Source organism: Macaca nemestrina, chromosome 20 (genome assembly GCF_043159975.1).
Source record: "Macaca nemestrina isolate mMacNem1 chromosome 20, mMacNem.hap1, whole genome shotgun sequence".
NCBI lineage: Eukaryota > Metazoa > Chordata > Mammalia > Primates > Cercopithecidae > Macaca > Macaca nemestrina.
Genome location: NC_092144.1, coordinates 5,935,276 through 5,958,805, shown reverse-complemented (window position 1 = coordinate 5,958,805; position 23,530 = coordinate 5,935,276). Strand labels below are relative to the sequence as shown.

Here is a 23,530-nt window from a genome sequence, read left to right as displayed (position 1 = left end):
TGAAAGATTTTTTCCCTCTCATCAGATTGGTCCTTTAAGAGACCCTTCTGTCTTGGAGAGCTCCAGGGCTCAGTCTTTAATCATCTTTTTTTTTTTCCAGACGAAATCTCACTCTGTCACCCAGGAGGAGGAGGAGGAGGAGGAGGAGGAGGAGGAGGAGGAGGAAAGAATGAGTGAAATAAAAGGTTAACCTCAGAGTACCCATTTGAGGTTATTGGATTTTGGTAGAGGAGGCAATAGAAATGACATAATGCCACTTAATGAAAACTTTTTTCAAACTCTTTTTTGGAGGAGGGAATGAGACAGACTCAGTTGAAGAGATACTTCCAGATTAGAGCTTCCAGATTTAGCACCTAAAAATACAGGAGGCTCATTTAAATTTGAATTTCAGATACATGAAGAATAATTTTGAGGATAATCCGATCTTATGCAATATTTGGAACATATTTATGCTAAACACTTATCCCTCATTTATCTGAAATTCTGATTTAACTGGGTGTCCTGTATTTTATGTGGCAACCCTTCTTCTGGTAAGTCATGGAGTTAACCCACCTCGGAAGATAATGTGATGGCCAGGCTCAGTGGCTCACGTCTGGAATCCCAGCAGCTTGGGAGGCTGAGGTGGGAGGATCACTTGAGCCTGGGAGTTTGAAAGCAGCCTGGGCAATACAGGGAGACCCCATTTCCAATAATAATAATAATTAAATCATTAAAATAAATAAATAAATAAAATGGAGGGATGACGAGATGAAAATATGGATATATTAACAGCTATGTGATTGGACAAATAGAACAAAATGTTAATTGTAGAATCTAGGCCAGGCGTTGGCAACTACAACCAGTGTATTGTTTGGGTTTTATTTTGTTTTATATTTATTTATTTATTTATAGACAGAGTCTCGCTCTGTCACCCAGGCTGGAGTTTCTGTGGCGCAATCTCGGCTCACTGCAACCTCTGCCTCCTGGATTCAAGCAATTCTCCTGCCTCAGCCTCCTCTCTGAGTAGCTGGGACTACAGGCACCCGCTACCACGCCTGGCTAATTTTTGTATTTTTAGTAGAGATGGGGGTTTCACCATATTGGTCAGGCTGGTCTCGAACTTCTGACCTCAGGTGATCCACCCACCTCGGCCCCCCAAAGTGCTAGTGCTGGGATTACAGGCATGAGTCACCGCGCCTGGCCTCAGTGTATTGTTTGTAAATGAAGTTGTGTTTGAATAAATTTTTATTGGCACACAGCCACATCCATTTGTTTATAAGTCATCTGGTTTTTTTGTTTTGATTTTTTTGAGACGGAATCTCACTCTGTTGCCCAGGCTGGAGTGCAATGGCGCGCTCTTGGCTCACTGTAAGCTCCACCTCCCGGGTTTACGCCATTCTCCTGCCTCAGCCTCTCTGAGTAGCTGGGACTACAGGCGCCCGCCACCACGCCCGGCTAATTTTTTTGTATTTTTAGTAGAGATGAGGTTTCACCATGTTAGCCAGGATGGTCTCGATCTCCTGACCTCGTGATCTGCCTGCCTTGGCCTCCCAAGGTGTTGGGATTACAGGTGTGAGCCACCACGCCCAGCCCACACTTCTAATTTTTAAATTGATTGTTGTTCAGACATGGTGGTTCAGGCCTGTAATCCCAGCACTTTGGGAGGCTGAGGTGGGTGGACTTGAGCCCAGGAGTTGGAGACCTGCCTGGGCAACATGGTGGAACCTCATCCCTACCCCACAAAAATACAAAACTTAGCCAGAAGTGGTAGCACACTTTCGTAGTTTCAACTACTTGGAGTACTAGTAGTTGAAAGTACTTGGGAGTAGTTGAAACAGGATGATGGCTTGAGCCCAGGAGTTGGAGGCTGCATAAGCTGATCGTACCACTGCACTCCAACCTGTGCAAAAAAGCAAGACTCTATCTCAAAAATAAAATAAAAAGGCCAGGCGCGGTGGCTCACACCTGTAGTCCCAGCACTTTGGGAGGTTGAGGCAGGAGGATCATGAGATCAGGAGATCGAGACCATCCTGGCTAACACGGTGAAATCCCATCTCTACTAAAAATATAAAAATTAGCTGGGCACGGTGGCGGGCGCCTGTAGTCCCAGCTACTCGGGAGGCTGAGGCAGAAGAATGGTGTGAACCCAGGAGGCGGAGCTTGTAGTGAGCTGAGATTGTGCTACTGCACTCCAGCCTGGATGACAGAACGAGACTCCATCTCAAAATAATAATAATAATAATAATAAATAAAATTAAAATAAATTGATTGTTGTGAAATATACCTTCACAAGAGGATATATAACAAACATATATGGTTTAAAGAAAAAAACAACAAAATAATCCAACAATTGTGCCCCCTGGTATTTACCCAGATGCGTTGAAAACTTATATCTGAGGCCGGGCGCGGTGGCTCAAGCCTGTAATCCCAGCACTTTGGGAGGCCGAGACGGGCGGATCACAAGGTCAGGAGATCGAGACCAGCCTGGCTAAATACGGTGAAACCCCGTCTCTACTAAAAAATACAAAAAACTAGCCGGGCGAGGTGGCGGGCGCCTGTAGTCCCAGCTACTCGGGAGGCTGAGGCAGGAGAATGGCATAGACCCGGGAGGCGGAGCTTGCAGTGAGCTGAGATGCGGCCACTGCACTCCAGCCTGGGCGACAGAGCGAGACTCCGTCTCAAAAAAAAAAAAAAAAAAAAAAAAAAAACTTATATCTGCACAGGCCGGGCACGGTGGCTCATGCATGCAATCCCAGCACTTTAGGAGGCTGAGGCAAGAGGATCACTTGGGGTCAGGAGTTCAGGACCAGCCTGGCCAACATGGTGAGACCCTGTCTCTACTAAAAATACAAAAAAATTAGCCAGGCATGATTGTGGGCGCCAGTAGTCCTAGCTACTAAGGAGGCCAAGGCAGGAGAATCCACTATTTACTTAACGAGTCTTTAATAAATAAATAAATTAATTAATTGAGATGGAGTTTTGCTCTTGTTGCCCCGGATGGAGTGCAATGGCAATGGCGTGATCTTGGCTCTCTGCAACTTCTGCCTCCTGGGTTCAAGCACTTCTCATGCCTCAGCCTCCCGAGTAGCTGGGATTAAAGGCACCCCACCACGCCTGACTAATATTTCTTTTCTTCTTTTTTTGAGACGGAGTCTCGCTCTGTCGCCCAGGCTGGAGTGCAGTGGCGCAATCTCAGCTCACTGCAAGCTCCACCTCCCGGGTTCACGCCATTCTTCTGCCTCAGCCTCCCATTGCCTGGCTAATATTTTGTATTTTTAGTAGAGACAAGGTTTCACCATGTTGACCCGGCTGGTCTTGAACTCTGGATGTCAGGTGATCCACCCATCTTGGGCTCCTGGGATTACAGGCGTGAGCCGCCATGCCTGGCCTACTTATCAATTCTTTAACTCAGTCATGTTTGTGAATAGTTCCATGGTTTTGCTATTGCAGGCAGGGCTGCTCTGAATAATCTTGTACCGGAATCCTGGGTCCGTTTGTGGGAGTTTCTCAGGGGGATATAAATCCAGGAAGTGAGTTCCTGGTTGTAGGACATGTTCATTTTCACCTTTACTAAATGTGATGGAGGCAGCCTGTTGTAGTTTATAGATTCAGACTCCTTTCCCACAGGGTAAAGTGGGTACCAGGAAGTGGCTGCTGTGCTAGAGATTACATTTCCCAGCAACCCTTTCATCTAGTGGAGGTCATGTGACTAGTTCTGACCAATAGGAGGTACACCAAAGCCATATTGGGATTGAGAGCCACAAGTTGGGGAGGAAGCTCACGTTTTGTTAGTGGAGGCCACATGTTGAGATGGGGGCCACATGATGGGTATGGAGGCCACATGTTGAAAGTGGAGGCCACATATTGGGAGTGGAGGCCACATGTTGAGATGGAGGCCACATGATGGGTATGGAGGCCACATGTTAGGAGCAAAGGGCACATGTTGGGATTGAGAGCCACAAGTTGGGAGGAGGCCCACATTTTGTGAGTGGAGGTCACGTGTTGGGATGGAGGCCACAGGCTGGGATGGAAGCATCATGAGAAGGAAGGAAGGGGCCTGGATTGCTAAATTCTCACTTGCCTGAGCCTTCTGGAATGACTTCACCCTCCATGCTCTTTGCTTATGTGAGATATAACTCTCAGGACACAGATATTTGTTGAATTGTCTTGTTCTAACAGTTTTCCAAAGTGGTTGGCCTCTCACGTTTCTACCACTCCCCCACTTCCCATCCTCACCAGTACTCGGCATCAGCAACTTAAAGAAAAAACTTTCAATCCCAGCACTTTGGAAGGCAGAGGTGGGGGAACACGAGGTCAGGAGATCGAGACCATCCTGGTTAACAAGGTGAAACCCCGTCTCTACTAAAAATACAAAAAATTAGCCGGGCGCGGTGGTGGGCGCCTGTAGTCCCAGCTGCTCGAGAAGCTGAGGCAGGAGAATGGTGTGAACCCAGGAGGCGGAGCTTGCAGTGAGCCATGATCATGCCACTGCACTCCAGCCTGGGCGACAGAGCGAGACTTCGTCTCAAAAAATAAAGAAAAATCTTTTGGCCTGGTGCGGTGACTCATGCCTGTAATCCCAGCACTTTGGGAGGCCGAGGCAGGTGGATCATCTGAGGTCAGGAGTTCAAGACCAGCCTGACCAATATGGGGAAACCCTGTCTCTACTAAAAAAAAAAAAATACAAAAATTAGCCGGGTGTGGTGGCAGGCACCTGTCATCTCAGCTACTCCAGAGGCTGCGGCATGAGAATCGTTTGAACCCGGGAGGCAGAGGTTGCAAAAAAAGAGCTGGGCACAGTGGCTCATGACTGTAATCTCAGGACTTTGGGAAGCCGAGGCGGGCAGATCATTTGAGGCCAGGAATTCAAGACCAGCCTGGCCAATATATCAAAACCCTGTCTCTACTATAAATATAAAAATTAGCTGGGTGTGGTGGCAGGCACCTGTAATCCCAGCTACTCAGGAGGCTGAGGCAGGAGAATTTCTTGAACTCCAGAGGCAGAAATTGCAGTGAGCCGGGATCAAGCCACTGCATTCCAGCCTGGGCGACAGAGGGAAACTCCATCTCAAAACAAAAACAAAAACAAAAACAAAAACTAAGAAACTCTCTTATACAACCAGAATTCATTTATCTACTTCAGAAAACGAACACGGACACAATACTATTATCTACTTTATATTCCGTATTCAAATTTCACCAATTACCCAATAATGTTCTTTGTGACTTTGGGCATTGTCAGACTAAAATTTTGCCAATCTGTACGGTAACCATTATTGACTTAAACATTGTCTTTAAACAAGTTCACTTTCCAAAAACATTAACGCATACCTTTACTTCAAAAGGAAATTTTATATTGCTCCACTACATGGAAAGCTACTAAATAAATAGAAAGCAGGTATAAAGACCAATACTGCCGGGTGTGGTGGCTCACGCCTATAATCCCAGCACTTTGGGAGGCCAAGGCGGGCTGATCATGAGGTCAGGAGTTCGAGACCAGCCTGGCCAACATGGTGAAACCTTGTCACTACTAAAAATTAAAAAAATTAGCCAGGTGTGGTGGCAGGTGCCTGTAATCCCAGCTATTTGGGAGGCTGGGATAGGAGAATCGCTTAAACCCAGGAGGCAGAGGTTGTGGTAAGTGGAGGCCACACCATTGTACTCCAGCCTAGGTGACAGAGCAAGACTCCATCCTAAAAAAAAAAAATTAAAAAAAAAAAAAGAAAGAAAACAAAAAAAGCCCAATGCTAAGATGGGTATAACTCCTTTTTTTTTTTTTTTTTTTTTTTTTTGAGACAAGGTGTTACTCTGTGGCCCAGGTTGGAGTGCAGTGGTGCACACATAACTCACTGCAACTTTGACCTTCTAGGCTCAAGCAATCTTCCCACTTCAACTTCCTAAGAAGTTCAGACCACATGTGTGTACCCCCACTGGCCAACGTTTTAATATTTTATAGAAATAGGGTCCCCATGTTGCCTAGACTGTTTTTTTTGTTGTTGTTGTTGTTGTTTTGTTTTGTTTTGAGATGAAGTCTCGCTCTGTTGCCCAGGCTGGATTGCAGTGGCGAAATCTTGGCTCACTGCAACCTCCACCTCCTGGGTTCAAGGGATTCTCCTGCCACAAGAATTGCTTGAACCCTGGAGGTGGAGGTTGCAGTGAGCCGAGATCACACCATTGCTCTCCAGCCTGGGCAACAGAGCAAGACTCTGTCTCAAAAGAAAAAAAAGAAAGTCAGAGAGAGACTGGAAGAGACTGCACCGTGGCTGTGAAGGTGGGGGACAGGACCCCGAGTTGAGGGACATGGGTGGCCTCTAGACACTGGACAGGGCAGGAAATGGGTTCTCTCCTGGAGCCTCGACCAGGAACATAGCTGTGATGACATCTTTAGCCTGTAAGACTCATTTCAGGGTCCTGACCTGTAGAAAGGTAAGATGGTAAGTGTGTGTTGTTCTAAGTCATTAAATTTGTGGCATCTGTTACAATAACCACTGAGAGCTCACACGCCTCTGTTTGTCACCCTCTCTCTAGCCCCTCCTCTCCTCCTAGCAGAGGCAGAGCTCTCTCCCGGCTCCCACCCACCTGCCTGGCTGCTCTGTCCTCCCCAGTCAGCACCATGATTGCCCAAGTTCTCCAGTCTGGGCTGGGCGTGGGCGCCAGTCACTACCTTACTGCCTGCTATTAAACCCTCGCCAAGATTCAGGATCTCAGCAGCTGGGTCCTGTTCCAGCTATGAGCAGAAAGGGGCCTCAGAGACCATCTGCTCCACCTACACAGAGAGCGGAGACTGTTTCAAAATTACTCCATGGGGAAGGAGTCAGGGTCGCTACTAGGGAGCTGGGGTGGCAGTGGTGGGTGGTGTCTGTCTGCCCTCGTGGTCCACCTGGGGAGGGGATTTGGGGGCTAGGGCTGTGGCTAAATGGTGTATGTTTGTGGAGGGGTGCTATACAGAGCCAGGTCAAGCTTTAGTTCCTTTCCTTCCCTTCCTCCCTCCCTCCCTCCCTCCCCTCCCCCTTCCCCTCCCCTCCCCTCCCCCTTCCCCTCCCCTCCCCCTCCCTCCCTCCCTCCCTCCCTCCCTCCCTCCTTCCTTCCTTCCTTCCTTCCTTCCTTCCTTTCTTCTTTCCGCCTTGCCTTGCCTTGACTTGCCGTTCCTTGGAGACAGAGTCTTGCTCTGTCCCCCAGGCTGCAGTACAGTGGCACGGTCTTGGCTCACCACAACCTCCACCTCCCAGGTTCAAGCGATCGTCGTACCTCAGCCTCCCGAGTAGCTGGGACTACAAGCACGCACCACCACACCCTGTTATTATTTTTATTTTTATTAGAGACAGGGTCTCACCATGTTGGCCAGGCTGGTCTTGAACTCCTGACCTCAAGTGATCCGCCAGCCTCGGCCTCCCAAAATGCTGGGATTACAGGTGTGAGCCACCATGCCCAGCCCCAAACCCCTCTTTTAAAAACCTAAATCAATACTTTGTAAAATTATGGTAAAAGATACATAACAGGAAACTGATCATTTTAATCATCAAGTGCACAGTTCAGCAGCATTAAGCACATTCACATGTCTGTGCAACCGTCACCACCGTCCCCTCTGGAACTTTCTCATCTTCCCAAACTGAAACTCTGTCCCCAAGAAACACTCCACATCCCCCTCCCCAGCCCCTCATACCCGCCATTCTACTTCCTGTCTCTGTGACTCTGAGGACTTTAGGGACTTCCTAGGAGTGGGATCACACAGGATTTGTCCTTTTGTATCTGGCTTATTTCACCCAGCTTGATGTCCTCAAAGTTTATCCATGTTGTTGCCTGTGTCAGAACTTCCTTCCTTTTTCAGGGCTGAATAATATTCCATGGTATGGATGAACCACACACATTGTGTTTATCCATTCATGTACTAATTAAAACTCTAACTCAATCCCTTTAACAAAACAAAAAAAAAAAAAGATTTTTAGGCTGGGCACGGTGGCTCACGCCTGTAATCAGCACTTTGGGAGGCTGAGGCGGGAGGATCACCTGAGGTCATGAGATCCAGACCAGCCTGGACAACGTGGTGAAATCCCATCTCTACTAAAAATGTAGAAGTTAGCTGGACATGGTGGTGGGCGCCTGTAATCCCAGCTATCGGGAGGCTGAAGCAGGAGAATCACTTGAACCCGGGAGGCGGAGGTTGCGGTGAGCCGAGATTGCGCCATTGCACTCCAGCCTGGATGACAGGGAGAGACTCGGTCTTAACAAAAGAAAAAAAAAAAAGATTTTTAGGCCAGGTGCAGTGGCTCATACATGTAATCCTAGCAGTTTGGAAGGCTGAGGTGGAAGGATCGCTTGAGCTCAGGAATTAGAGACCAGCCTGGGAGACATAGTGAGAACCCGTCTCTACAAAAAAATAGAAAACATTTGCCTGGCCTGTAGTCCCAGCTACTTGGGAGGCGAAGGTGTGAGGATCACTTGAGCCCAGGAGTTTGAAGCTGCGGTGGCCTGTGATTGCACCACTGTACTCAAGCCTGGCAACAGAGTGAGACCGTCTATCAAAAACATTTTAAAAAATTGGAATAATTATAAACTTTCAGGAACCTGCAATAATAGTATAGAACAATCCCAGGTAACCTTCACTAAGTTTCTCCCAGTGGTACCTCTTTTATGACTATACAATTTCACAACCAGAACGGTGACATAAATATGACCTATAGGCCATATTCAGATTTCAACAGCTTTTCCCATGCATTCATGTGTTAGGCAATTTTCTTTTCATATTCTCAGAAAAATGGGAGCAAATCTATGCAGTACTATCACATGTATAGATTTGTGCAAACACAACCACAATTTTTTTTTTTCTCGAGATGGAGTCTTGCTCTGTCGCCCAGGCTGGTGTGCAGTGGTGCGATCTCGGCTCACTGCAAGCTCCGCCTCTCAGGTTCACGCCATTCTCCTGCCTCAGCCTCCCAAGTAGCTGGGACTACAGGCACCCACTACGCCGGGCTAATTTTTGTATTTTTAGTAGAGACGGGGTTTCACCATGTTAGCCAGGATGGTCTTGATCTCCTGAACTTGTGATCCGCCCGCCTTGGCCTCCCAAAGTGCTGGGATTACAGGAGTGAGCCACCGCGCCCGGCCGAACCACAATTGTAAAACTTAAATTTATTTTGGCCAGGGCACGGTAGCTCATACCTGTAATTCCAGCAACTGGGGAGGCAAAGGTGAGAAGATTGCTTGAGCCCAGGAGATTGACACTGCTGTGAGCTACGATTGTACCACTGCACTCCAGCCTAGGCAATGGAGCAAGACTCCATCTCTTAAAAATACATATATATATTTATTATTTTATTTTTATTTTATTTAATTAATTTTTTTTTGAGACAGAGTTTCGTTCTTTTTGCCCAAGCTGGAGTGCAGCGGTGGGATTAGAGGCATGAGCCACTGCACTGGGCCAAAATATTATTATTTTAGAAAGAAAACTTTGGGGCTGGGCGCGGTGGCTCACGCCTGTAATCCCAGCACTTTGGGAGGCCAAGGTGGGTGGATCACGAGGTCAGGAGATCGAGACCATCCTGGCTAACACAGTGAAACCCCGCCTCTACTAAAAATACAAAAAAATTAGCCGGGCATGGTAGTGGGTGCCTGTAGTCCCAGCTACTCGGGAGGCTGAGGCAGAAGAATGGTGTGAACCCGGGAGGCAGAGCTTGCAGTGAGCCAAGATCACGCCACTGCACTCCAGTCAGGGCAACAGAGCAAGACTCCATCACAAAAAAAAAGAAAAAAAGAAAAGAAAAAGAAAACTTTGGCCGGGCTGGGTGGCTCATGCCTGTAATCCCAACTACTCAGAAGGCTCAGGCAAGAGAATCGCTTGAACCTGGGAGACAGAGAGGTTGCAGTGAGCCGAGATCATGCTACTGCACTCCAGCCTGGGAAACAGAGCAAACACCATCTCAAAAAAAATAAATAAATAAAGGAAACTTTGTAACCCTACTGTGAATGGAGAGTAGATATGGCTTACCATGAATACAAGCTTATCAAAAAATAAATACAATATAAACAAATCATGTTACTAAATTCCAAGTGAGTACTGTTGCTTAATGAAGGGTTTTATTTTCTTTTTTGTCAAAGTCATTAAGTGTTAAGAGACATAAAACATATTAGCACTGACTGAGCCTCTCTCTTCCAAGAATTGGAAATTGAAAAAGTTGATTACTTTCAGACAGTTCAGGGATTATTATTATTATTTTTATTTATTTATTTATTTTTTTTGAGACGGAGTCTTACTCTGCCGCCCAGACTGGAGTGCAGTGGCCGGATCTCAGCTCACTGCAAGCTCCACCTCCCGGGTTCACGCCATTCTCCTGCCTCAGCCTCCCGAGTAGCTGGGACTACAGGCGCCCGCCACCGCGCCCGGCTAGTTTTTTGTATTTTTTAGTAGAGACGGGGTTTCACCGTGTTAGCCAGGATGGTCTCGATCTCTTGACCTCGTGATCCACCCGTCTCGGCCTCCCAAAGTGCTGGGATTACAGGCTTGAGCCACCGCGCCCGGCCATTATTATTATTAGTATTACTATTATTATTATTCTTTTTTTTTTTGAGAGGGAGTCTCGCTCTGTCACCCAGGCTGGAGTGCAGTGGTACAGTCTTGGCTCACTGCAACCTCCGCTTTCTGGGTTTAAGCAATTCTCCTGCCTCAGCCTCCTGAGTAGCTGAGATTATAGGTGTATGCCACGACACCAGGCTAATTTTTGTATTTTTAGTAGAGACGGCGTTTCACCAAGTTGTCCAGGCTAGTCTTGAACTCCTGACCTCAAGTGATCCACCTGTCTCAGCCTCCCAGAGTGCTGGGATTACAGGCATGAGCCACCGCGCCTGGCCCAGTTCAGTGATTGGAATGCAGGGCAACATAGCACCACAATTTATCTTTCTTTCTTTTTCTTTGTCTGTTCTGTTCTTTTCTTTTTTCTTGAGTCAGAGCCTCGCTCTGTCACCCGGGCTGAAGTGCAGTGGCATGATCTCGGCTCACTACAACCTCCGCCTCCCAGGTTCAAGCGATTTTCCTGCCTCAGCCTCCTGAGTAGCTGGGACTACAGGCACCCACCACCACGCCTGGCTAATTTTTTATATTTTTAGTAGAGATGGGGTTTCACTGTGTTAGCCAGGATGTTCTCGATCTCCTGACCTTGTGATCCGCCCACCTTGGCTTCCTAAAGTGCTGGGATTACAGGCGTGAGCCACCGCGCCCGGCCCACAGTTTATCTTTCTATGGAAACATCGTGTCAGCTCACTAAATCTTCACAACAGGCCCGAGAGGGCAGTACCATCATTATTTTCACCACCTTACAGGTGAGGAAACTGAGACGTCAGACAGGTGGTGTGGCTTGCCTGTCTCTATCATTTCCTAATTGTGTGATTTATGGTAAGTTCCCTAACTTCTCTGGGCTTTAGTTTCCTTGCTAGTGATTACTAGCAAGAGATAGGATCGCATGAGCTCAGGATTTCAAGGCTGCGGTGAACTATGATTGCACCACTGCACTCCAGCCTGGGCAACAGAGCAAGACCCTGTCTCAAAAGAGAAAAAGAGGCCAGGTGCAGTGGCTCACGCCTGTAATCCCATCACTTTAGGAAGCCGAGACGGGTGGAGTTCGAGACCAGCCTGGCCAACATGGTGAAACCCCGTCTCTACTAAAAATACAAAAATTGGCCGGACGTGCTGGTGGGTGCCTGTAAATCCAGCTACTCGGGAAGCTGAGGCAGGGGAATTGCTTGAACCCGGGAGGCGGAGGTTGCAGTGCACTGAGATCATGCCATTGCACACCAGCCTGGGCCACAAGAGCAAAACTCTGTCTCAAAAAAAAAAAAAAAAGAAAGAAAGAAAGAAAGAAAGAAAAAAGGAAAGGGATAACAATAGTTCCTGGCGCTTAGGATTTTTTTTTTTTTTTTTTTTTTTTTTTGAGACAGAGTCTTGCTCTGTCACCCAGGCTGGAGTGCAGTGACACGATTTCGGCTCACTGCAAGCTCCTTCTCCCGGGCTCATGCCATTCTCCTGTCTCAGCCTCCCAAGTAGCTGGGACTACAGGCACCCGCCAACATGCCCAGCTAATTTTTTGTATTTTTAGTAGAGACGGGGTTTCACCGTGTTAGCCAGGATGGTCTGGATCTCCTGACCTCATGATCCACCCACCTCAGCCTCCCAAAGTGCTGGGATTACAGGCGTGAGCCACCACGTCTGGGGTAGGATTGTTAAGAACATTAAATGAAGGCTGGGCACGGTGGCTCACGCTTGTAATCCCAGCACTTTGGGAAGTTGAAACAGATCACAAGGTCAGGAGTTCGAGGTCAGCCTGGTCAATATGGTGAAACCCCATCTCTAATAAAATACAAAAGTTAGCCGAGTGTGGTGGCGGGTGCCTGTAGTCCCAGCTACTCGGGAGGCTGAGGCTGAGGCAGGGGAATGGCGTGAACCCGGGAGGCAGAGCTTGCAGTGAGCGGAGATCGCGCCACTACACTCCAGCCTGGGCGACAGAGCTAGAATCCATTTCAAAAAAAAAAAGAACATTAAATGAGATGATACTGAACATCAAGCACTTAAAGAAAACTAATAAGTAATATAATTAATTAGTTATTACATTATGTTAATTAATTATTATATAACATTATTATATTAAAAACAATACACTAAAATATTTAATATATTATATAAAATATTATTTTTAATATGGTAATTTTATATTTTGATATAATATTGCTATTATATAATAAGTAATTACATAATAGTATTGTTATTCACACTTTTGCTAACTGCTTGCTAAGGCCAGGCTCTTTTAATTATAATAATAATAATTGTTATTATTCCCACAAAGTTGACTTAAAGTTCAAGGCCAGCTTCAGTAAGAAAACTCACTACCATCCATCGAGCGCCTACTCTGACATAGGCAGTGGGCTAAGCCTTTGACATGCTTTATCTCCGTCTTCCTTTGTTGAGGTTGGTTCTGTCACCATCCTCTCCGTATGACAGGTGAGCAAAAAGAGGATCAGAGAGGTAAATTCACTCGCCCAAGGTCACACAGCTTAAAGCAGAGGAACTCAGGCCAGGTGAGTTGGGTCATGCGTATATAATCCCGGCACTTTGGGAGGCTGAGGCGGGCAGATGACCTGAGGTCAGGAGTTTGAGACCAGCTTGACCAACATGGTGAAATCCTATCTCTATTAAAATACAAAAAAATTAGCTATATGTGGTGGCGGGTGCCTGTCATCCCAGCTACTTGGGAGGCTGAGGTAGGAGAATCGCTTGAACCCAGGAGGCGGAGATTGCAGCGAGCTGAGATTGTGCCACTGCACTGCAGCCTGTGTGACAGAGCCAGACTCCATCTCAATTTAAAAAAAAAAAAAAAAGGCAAGCAGAGGAACTCAGCATTCAAACCCAAGCCTATGTCACTGAGAGCTTTCCGCAACCCTTGGAAGCCAGGACTGCGGATCCTAGACCTGAAACCCCAAAGGTTTCCTCTCCTGGCAGAGGCTTTGAAGTGGCTTCTGGTGGAAGATGGGACATTCTGAGCAGAGGAAGTCTTCACTCTAAGAGTTGGGGGCCTCAATCCAGCCCAACTTTCCCTAGCCGAAACAGGAAGACAGAGGTCCTTAAAGGCGAAATGAACGTCAAGGTTACAGAGACAAGGATTTCAGGGGAGCTGAGCTGAGCCCACTGGGGTAGGTGTCCAGCTGCTGCCCCAACCTAGGCAGCAGCAACGTGTGGCTTTGGATGGTGCCAGGGCAGTAAAACCTGAGTTCAGAGCCAGCCTAGGGTTACCATCTGTGTGCCCTCTCAAATGACTGTGCTCCGTGTCTCTGTTTACTCGTCTGTAAACTTGGGATAGCCATGCTACTCATCTCAATGTGGACTCTACGTTATTATTTTTGAATGACAGTTCTAAAAACAGTCCCCTCCCTTCAATCCCAGCATCTTGGGAGGCTGAGGCGTGAGGATCACTTGAGCCCAGGAGTTCGAGACCAGCCTTGGCAACATGGCAAGATCACGACTTTACAAAATATAAAATAAAAAAAATAAAAAATTAGCTAGGCATGGTGGCAGACTGTGCCTGTGGTCCCAGCTGCTTGGGAGGCTAAAGCAGGAACGTTGCTGGAGCCCAGTTGTTTGAGGTTGCGGTGAGCTATGACTGTGCTACTGCATTCCAGCCTGGCTGACAGAGCAAGACCCTGACTCTAACAAATAAGTATATAAAAAATAGTACAGATGTGGTGGCTCACGCTTGTAATCCTCGCACTGTGGGAGGCTGAGGCAGGCGGATTGCTTGAGGTCAGTAGTTGGAGACCAGCCTAGGCAACATGGTGAAATCCTGCCTCTACTAAAAATACAAAAATTAGCTGGGTGTGGTGGTGGGTGCCTGTCATCCCAGTTACTTGGGAGGCTGAGACAGTAGAATTGTTGAACCCGGGAGGCGGAGGTTGCAGTGAGCTGGGAGACTGCGCCATTGCACTCCAGCCTGGGCAACAGAGTGAGACACCATCTCAAAACAAAAACAAAAACAAAACGAAATAAAACAAACAAAAAAATTAGCCAGGCGTGGTCGCAGCATGTGCCTGTAGTCCTGGCTACATAGGAGGCTGAGGCAGGAGTATTGTTTCAGCCCAGGAGTTTGAGGCTGTGGTGAGCTATGATGATGCCACTGTACTCCAGCCTGAGCAACAGAGCAAGACCCTAACTCTAATAAATAAATAAGTACATAAAAGATAAAAACAGTTCCCTCCACTGCCCCCCACCCCAATTCCTATTCCTGGGGAGTCTGGATGGGAGGCCTCTTCCCTGCGTGCTCCTGCCCCCTGCCCTGCCTGGACAGTGCTAGCGCCATGGCTTATGCCCAGGGCTGCTCTCACTGCACAGCCAGGCTGCCCTGGTGCAACTGGGGAGCGGCCCAGCAGGTTTTTCCTCTCAGTCTGCCTGCCGCGGGGCACCGGGCTGTCCTCTCCCCGCCTCACCAGGGCCCGGCCTTCCCAAACTTGCCTTCTCCTCTCTGCCGGGCACAGCCGGCTGGCGGTGGCCACTGAGACAAGATGCCTAGCATCTTCGCCTATCAGAGCTCCGAGGTGGACTGGTGTGAGAGCAACTTCCAGTACTCGGAGCTGGTGGCTGAGTTCTACAACACGGTGAGTGCGCGGGTGTGTGAAGGACTCTCTCCAGTTGCCGGTTCGAGTCCCGGTTCCTCCCCATACATCCTTACTGGGGAATCTTGCTGGAGTGGTTCCCCTGTCTGAGCCCTAGTTTTCTCATCTGTTAGCCAAAGAGTCCCAGCTTTCATTCATTTACTCGTCTTTACTTGATGCCAGGCTCTGTGGTAGGTTTTAGAGACACATCAGTGGCCAGGAAAAGAGCCGGTCTCTGTCTTCCCTAAGCTAACGCTGATGTGACTGCAGGCATTTGCAACCGGGACGGATGGTGTCTTCTTGGGGGGCAAAGAGGCAGCTGTGGTTGGGGGAAGCAGAGGGCGTCCTTGAGCCAGAGGGAATGGGCCAATCAGGAAAGGTTTCCTGGAAGAGGTGACTGTATCTGTCTTGTTTGTAGCTGTACCCTCTGATCAACTTGTCCCGGTGTGCCCGGGACTATCCTGGTTTCTGTATTTAAAAAGTTCTACCTCTTGGCTGGGCGCAGTGGCACACGTCTGTAATCCTAGCACTTTGGGAGGCCAAGGTGGGTGGATTGCCTGAGCTCAGGAGTTCGAGATCACCCTGGGCAACGTGGTGAAAGCCCATCTCTACTAAAATAAAAAATTAGCTGGGTACGGTGTCAGGCATCTGTAGTCCAAGCTACTCAGGAGGCTAAGGCATGAGAATCGCTTAAACCCAGGAGGCAGAGGTTGCGGTGAGCTGAGATTGTGCCACTGTACTCCAGCCTGGGTGAAAGAGTGAGACTCTGTCTCACAAAGAAAAAAAAAAATCCCACCTCCTAGGAAACCCCTCAGTTCTGGGCATTCTCGGTGGTCTTCTTTTTCCCTGTTAAAACACCACACAGGAAATGCTAAAAAAATCATGGATGTACCTACCGCCATGGCTCATGCCTGTAACCCCAGCAATTTGGAAGGCCGAGGCAGGAGGATCGCTTGAGCCCAGGAGTTCCAGACCAGCCTGGGCAACATAACAAGACTGTGTCTCTACAAAAAGTTCTTAAAAATTAGCTGGGAGTGGTGGTGCGTGCTTGTAGTTCCAGCTACTTGGGAGGCTGAGGTGGGAGGATTTCTTGAACCCAAGAAGTGGAGGCTGCAGTGAGCTGAGGTCATACTGCTGCACTCCAGTCTGGGCGACAGAGGGAGACCCTGTCTCAAAAAAAAAAAAAAAAAAAAAGGCCGGGCGCGGTGGCTCAAGCCTGTAATCCCAGCACTCTGGGAGGCCGAGACGGGCGGATCACGAGGTCAGGAGATCAAGACCATCCTGGCTAATACGGTGAAACCCCGTCTCTACTAAAAAAATACAAAAAACTAGCCGAGCGAGGTGGCGGGCGCCTGTAGTCCCAGCTACTCGGGAGGCTGAGGCAGGAGAATGGCGTGAACCCAGGAGGCGGAGCTTGCAGTGAGCTGAGATCCGGCCACTGCACTCCAACCCGGGCGACAGAGCGAGACTCCATCTCAAAAAAAAAAAAAAAAAAAGGAAGAGGCCAGGCACGGTGGCTCATGCCTGTAATCCCAGCACTTTGGGAGGCTGAGGCAGGCTGATCACCTGAGGTCAGGAGTTTGAGACCAGCCTGGTCAACATGGTGAAACCCCGTCTCTACTAAAAATACAAAAATTAGCCGGGCATGGTGGCAGGTGCCTGTAGTCCCAGCTACTCAGGAGGCTGAGGCAGGAGAATCACTTGAACCCGGGAGGCGGAGCTTGCAGTGAGCGGGAGGCGGAGCTTGCAGTGAGCCAAGATTGCGTCACTGCACTCCAACCTGGGATTACAGGTGCCCACCACCACGCCTGGCTAATTTTTGTATTTTTAGTAGAGACAGGGTTTTGCCATGTTGGCCAGGCTGGTCTCGAGCTCCCAACCTCAGGTGATCCGCCCACCTCAGCCGCCCAAAGTGCTGGGATTACAGGCATGAGCCACCATGCCCGGCCTCGTAGTGCTTAGTTCTATGCCCTGCACATAGCCCCTGCTCGGTGAGCAAAAGAGTGCTTGCTGACCGGGTGCAATTGCTCACACCTGTAATCCTAGCACTTTGGGAGGCCGAGGGGAGTGGATCATGAGGTCAAGAGATCAAGACCATCCTGGACAACATGGTGAAACGCCGTCTGTACTAAAAATACAAAAAATTAGCCAGGCGTGGTACCGGGTGCCTGTAGTCCCAGCTACTCAGGAGGCTGAGGCAGGAGAATCACTTGAACCAAGGAGGCGGAGCTTGCAGTGAGCCAAGATTGCATCACTGCACTCCAGCCTGGCGACAGAGTGAGACTTCATCTCAAACAAACAAACAAAAAAAGAGTGCTTGCTGTGTACCAGGTATGGCCCTAAACATTTTACATGAAACACCTCCTTTAATGTGCACAGTGACGTTGGGAGTTAGACGCAATCTATATGATATAGACTTCTTCCCATTTTCCGGGTGATGAAACAGGTGTTCAAGGAGTTTGAAGGCTGTGCTCAGGGTCACCCTGGTTATTAGAGCCAGGACTTAAAACTTGGTGAGTCCAGGAGACTTTTTTGGGAGGAGGGTCGGAGGCTTAGTTCCAGGATGCTCAGGTTGCTCTGATCCTGTTACCTTTGACCCCGGGGTTTCCCATATCTGGGAAGTGGGATTATGAGACTCCGGGATCCTCATGGTCTCACTGATTCTTTCTCTTCCTTGGCCAGAGATATGGTTTCCGGTCCTCAGTAGTTCCACCTGTAACGTGGGAGGGAGCTGAATGATTGGTCCTCGGAGGCTGAGATGATGGGTAAGGGCTCTAGAGCTCTTCTCTCTGGAGTCCCCAGCATCCACCGTGGTACAGTGTTCTCTTTTCATCCCACCTCCAGATGAGACCCCCTGCAGAAGGCACTGGGAGGCCAGCTGTGGTGGCTCTCACCTTTAATCCTAGTACTTTGGAAGGTCAGGACAGGAGGATCACTTGAGGCCAGAAGTTCAAGACTACCCTGGGCAGCCAGGCGCGGTGGCTCATGCCTGTAATCCCAGCACTTTGGGAGGCCGAGACGGGCGGATCATGAGGTCAGGAGATCGAGACCATCCTGGCTAACACGGTGAAACCCCGTCTCTACTAAAAAATACAAAAAACTAGCCGGGTGAGGTGGCGAGCGCCTGTGGTCCCAGCTACTCGGGAGGCTGAGGCAGGAGAATGGCGTGAACCCGGGGGCGGAGCTTGCAGTGAACTGAGATCTGGTCACTGCACTCCAGCCTGGGCGACAGAGCAAGACTCCATCTCAAAAAAAAAAAAAAAAAAAAAAAAGACTACCCTGGGCAACATAGCAAGATCCGGTCCCTACACAAAATTTAAAAACTAGCTGTGGGCTGGGCATCGCTGGCTCATGCCTGTAATCCCAGCACTTTCGGAGGCCAAGGCGGGTATATCACTTGAAGTCAGGAGTTTGAGACCAGCCTGGTCAACATGGTGAAACCCCATCTCTACTAAAAATACAAAAATTAGCTGGGCATGGTGGCGCATGCCTATAATCCCTGCTACTGGGGAGGTTTAGGCACGAGAATCACTTGAATCTGGGAGGTGGTGGTTGCAGTGAGCTGAGATCACAGCATTACACTCCAGCCTGGGTGACAGAGCAAGACTCCATCTCAAAAAATTAAAAATTAAAAAAAATTTTTTGGCCGGGCGCGGTGGCTCAAGCCTGTAATCCCAGCACTTTGGGAGGCCGAGACGGGCGGATCACGAGGTCAGGAGATCGAGACCATCCTGGCTAACACGGTGAAACCCCGTCTCTACTAAAAAATACAAAAAAAAACTAGCCGGGCGAGGTGGCGGACGCCTGTAGTCCTGGCTACTTGGGAGGCTGAGGCAGGAGAATGGCGGGAACCCGGGAGGCGGAGCTTGCAGTGAGCTGAGATCCGGCCACAGCACTCCAGCCTGGGTGACAGAGCGAGACTCCGTCTCAAAAAAAAAAAATAAATAAATAAAAATTAAAAAAAAAAAATAAAAAAAATAAAAAAATAAAAAAAATTTTTTTTGTTTTTGTTTTTTGAGACGGAGTCTTGCTCAACCAGGCTGGTGTGGCCTGATCTCAGCTCACTGCAAGCTCCGCTTCCCAAGTTCACGCCATTCTCCTGCCACAGCCTCCCAAGTAGCTGGGACTACAGGCGCCCGCCACCACGCCTGCCTAATTGTTTTGTGCTTTTAGTAGAGACGGGGTTTCACCGCGTTATCCAGGATGGTCTCAATCTCCTGACCTCGTGATCCACCCGTCTCGGCCTCCCAAAGTGCTGGGATTAGAGGCGTGAGCCACCGCACCCAGCCAAAAATTACAAATTAAAAAATTAAAAATAAAATAAAAATAAAAACTATCTGGTAGGCTGAGGCAGGAGGATTGCTTGAGTCCAGGAGTTTGAAGCTGCAGTACCCTGTTATTGCATCACCGTATTCCAGCCTGGGCAACAGAGTGAGATCCTGTCTCTAAAAAATAAAAGGCACCTAGAAAGGGCTGATTCAGGTGTGTGCTGAGCCCGAGTATAGCTGTGTGTTCTTATTGCATGCGAAATTGTCCTCCACTGGATTCTCCTGTAGCCTGTCCCCAAATAAAATAAATGAGCCACCTGTAGCTACCTGGTAAGGCTGCAGGTGTCAAACTCCTCTGATCATGACACCTATTAGGAAAGAGATTTTACATCATCATCATCCCATACCTGCCTTTCCAGATGTGTATCATACAGAAACAAAAGTTGCACAAAACGAGACTTACCTTTCCCTGGTACAAACACACCCGGATCTATTCTATTCTATTCTATTCTATTCTATTCTATTCTATTCTAGTCTAGTCTAGTCTAGTCTAGTCTAGTCTAGTCTAGTCTAGTCTATTCTATTCTATTCTATTCTATTCTATTCTATTCTAATCAAAAAGCCTCTCTCCAAACAGGTCAGGGGATGAGGAATAGAATCAGAGTTATGTGAGAAAGGGCTTTCCCAAGACCTTCTCCTCCAAAACACTTCTGAGTATCCCAAACCTATAGCTAATAAATCATACAGTTCAAAAGGGTCGGGTGGGTGGCAAAATTTTTCTTTTCATGTTTATTTTATTTTATTTTTATTTTACTGTTTTTAGAGACACTGTCTCACTCTATTGCCCAGCCTGGAATGCAGTGGTGCCATCATAGCTGACTGCAGCCTTGACCTCCTGGGCTTAAGTGATCCTCCTGCCTCAGCCTTCAAAGTAGCTGGAACCACAGGTGCGTGCCACCAAACACAGCTAATTTTTAAATTTTTATACAGATGGGTGCTGGGCACAGTGGCTCACACATGTAATCCCAGCACTTTGGAAGGCCGAGGTGGGTCAATCACTTGAGCTCAGGAGTTCAAGACCAGCCTGTACAACATGATGAAACCCCATTTCTATTAAAAAAAAAAAAATTAACTGGGCATGGTGGCACGCATCCGTAGTCCCAGCTACTCGGAAGACTGAGGCAGGAGAATTACTTGAACCTGGGAAGTGGAGGTCACAGTGAGTGGCGATGGTGCCACTGCACTGCAGCCTGTGTGACGGAGTGAGACCCTGTCTAAAAAAAACTGTTTTGTATAGAGATGGGGTCTTGCTATGCTACCCAGGCTGGGCTCAAGTAATCCTTGTGCCTTCATTTCCCAAAGTGATAGGATTACAGACATGAGCCACTGCACCCAGTGCCAACCTTTTCTGTACAGGGCTAGCTAGTAAATATTTTTGGCTTTTCTTTTGAGACAGAGTCTCACTCTGTTGCCCAGGCTGGAGTGCAGTGGTGCAATCTCTATCTTGGTTCATTGCAACCTCCGTCTCCCTGGTTTAAGCAATTTTCCTGTCTCAGCCTCCCGAGTAGCTGGAACTACAGGCACCTGACACCACGCCTGGCTAACTTTGGTATTTTTAGTAGAGACGGGGTTTCACCATGTTGCTCAGGCTGGTCTTGAACTCCTGACCTCAGGTGATCCACCCTTCTTGGCTTCCCAAAGTGCTGGGATTACAGCCAAGAGCCACTGCACCCGGTCAACATTTTTGGCTTTATGGGCCATCCAGACTCTGTCTCAACTACACAACTATGCCACTGTAGCTGAAAACCAGCCATAGATAATAGATAAATAAATGGGTGTGGCTATATGACAATAATTGGGTGTGGCTGTATGATAAATGGGTGTGACTGTATGATAATAAATGGGTGTGGCTGGAGTTTCAGACCAGCCTGAGCAATATAGTGAGACTCCATCACTACAAAAAATTTAATAATAATAATAATAATAAAAAGGCTGGGCACGGTGGCTCACGCCTGTAATCCCAGCACTTTGGGAGGCCGAGGCGGGCGGATCACGAGGTCGGGAGATTGAGACCATCCTGGCTAACATGGTGAAACCCATCTCTACTAAAAATACAAAAATTGGCTGGGCGCGGTGGCTCACGCCTGTAATCCCAGCACTTTGGGAGGCCGAGACGGGCGGATCACGAGGTCAGGAGATCGAGACCATCCTGGCTAGCACAGTGAAACCCCGTCTCTACTAAAAAATACAAAAAAAATTAGCCGGGCGAGGTGGCGGGCGCCTGTAGTCCCAGCTACTCGGGAGGCTGAGGCAGGAGAATGGCGTGAACCTGGGAGGCGGAGCTTGCAGTGAGCTGAGATCCGGCCACTGTACTCCAGCCTGGGCGACAGAGCGAGACTCTGTCTCAAAAAAAAACAAAAACAAAAACAAAAATTAGCCGGGTGTGGTGGCAGGCACCTGTGGTCCCAGCTACTTGGGAGGCTGAGGCAGGAGAATGGCAGGTGAACCCAGGAGGCGGAGCTTGCAGTCAGTCAAGATCGCGCCACTGCACTCCAGCCTGGGCGACAGAGTAAGAATCTGTCTCTTAAAAAAACCCAAAACGCTGAGCATGGTGGCTCACACTTGTGGTCCCAGCTACTCTGGAGGCTGAGGCAGAAGGATTGCTTGAGCCCAGGAGTGCAAGGCTGCAGTGAGCTATGATTGCACCACTGCACTCCAGCCTGAGTGACAGAACCAGACCCTGCCTCAAAACAAAACAAAAACAGACTCAACAACAGAAAACAAACAGTACCGTTGAAACCAAGTCTAAAAAGAATGAGTAGATGTCCTCTAAGGCTTTGAATTTTGTTTGTTTTAGTGATAGGGTCTTGCTCTGTTGCCCTGCCTGGAGTACAGCAGTGTGATCATAGCTTACTGCAGCCTTGAACTCTTGGGCTCCAGTGATCCTCCTGCCTCAGTCCTGGGAGTAGCTGGGATTACAGGCATGAGCCACCATGCCCAGCTCAAGGCTTTGGGGGCAAAGGGAATAGCATATGTAAAGGTTTTTGTTGTTGTTGTTCTTGTTGTCTTGAGGTGGAATCTGGCTTTGTCGCCCAGGCTGGAGTGCAGTGGCGCGATCTTGACTGACTGCAAGCTCTGCCTCCTGGGTTCAAGCCATTCTCCTGCCTTAGCCTCCTGAGTAGACGGGATTACAGCACCTGCCACCATGGCTAGCTAATTTCTTCTTGTTTTTTGTTTTTGTTTTTTTGAGACAGAGTCTTGCTCTGTCGCCCAGGCTGGAATGCAGTGGTGCGATCTCGGCTCACTGCAAGCTCCGCCTCCCAGGTTCACACCATCTTCCTGCCTCAGCCTCCCGAGTAGCTGGGACTACAGGTGCACACCACCACGCCCACCTCATTTTTGTATTTTTAGTAGAGATGGGGTTTCACCGTGTTAGCCAGGATGGTCTCGATCTCCTGACCTCATGATCCGCCCGCCTCGGCCTCCCAAAGTGCTAGGATTCCAGGCGTGAGCCACTGTGCCCAGCCTCTCACCCTCTTTTTTTGAAAAATGTATTTTGGCCGGATGCGGTGGCTCACACCTGTAATCCCAACACTTTGGGAGGCTGAGGCAGGTGGATCACTTGAGCACAGGAGTTCAAGACCAGTCTTGCCAACATGGCAAAACCCCATCTCTACTAAAAATACAAACAAACAAACAAGCATGGTGATGGGCACCTGTAGTCCCAACTCCTGAGGTGGCTGAGGCAGGAGAATCACTTGAACCCAAGAGGCGGAGGCTGCAGTGAGCCAAGATCACGCCACTGCACTCCCGCCTGGGTGACAGAGCCAGACTTGGTCTCAAAAAAAAAAAAAAAAAAAAAAAAAAAAGAAAGAAAAAGAAAATGTTCTGGAATTAGCTAGTGTGATGGTTGCAAGCCTTATGAATATACTAAAACCCACTGAATTGCATAGTTTAAAAGAGCGAATTTTATAGTATGTGATTTATGTCTAGATTTTAAAAATAGGGATGTTTTAAAAAAAACCCACAGCCCACAGCTCTTGGCACATCCTAAGCACTGAATACATTGTAGCTATTATTATTACAAGTGAATACAGCACCCAGAGATGTGAAAGTAACATTCATTAATTTTATTACGTATTTATTCCTTTCATTGA

At 48.3% G+C, this 23,530-nt stretch overlaps 1 protein-coding gene across 5 annotated transcripts in view; it reads left to right on the top strand.

Moving 5' to 3' along the window:
* The window catches only part of LOC105487079 (alkaline ceramidase 1), a 60,942-nt gene that overhangs the window by 23,504 nt on the left and 13,908 nt on the right, over window positions 1–23,530 (top strand). The window contains exon 1 of one of the 5 annotated variants that reach the window (XM_071087950.1): window positions 14,518–15,108. The exons of 3 other annotated variants lie outside the window; for them this stretch is intronic. In XM_071087950.1, coding sequence (XP_070944051.1) covers window positions 15,016–15,108 — 93 coding nt within the window. In that variant the 5' untranslated portion in view covers window positions 14,518–15,015. Of the gene's footprint in view, window positions 1–14,517; window positions 15,109–19,943; window positions 20,321–23,530 lie in introns of those variants that run through there. One more of the 5 variants, XM_071087949.1, reaches the window with a different exon arrangement.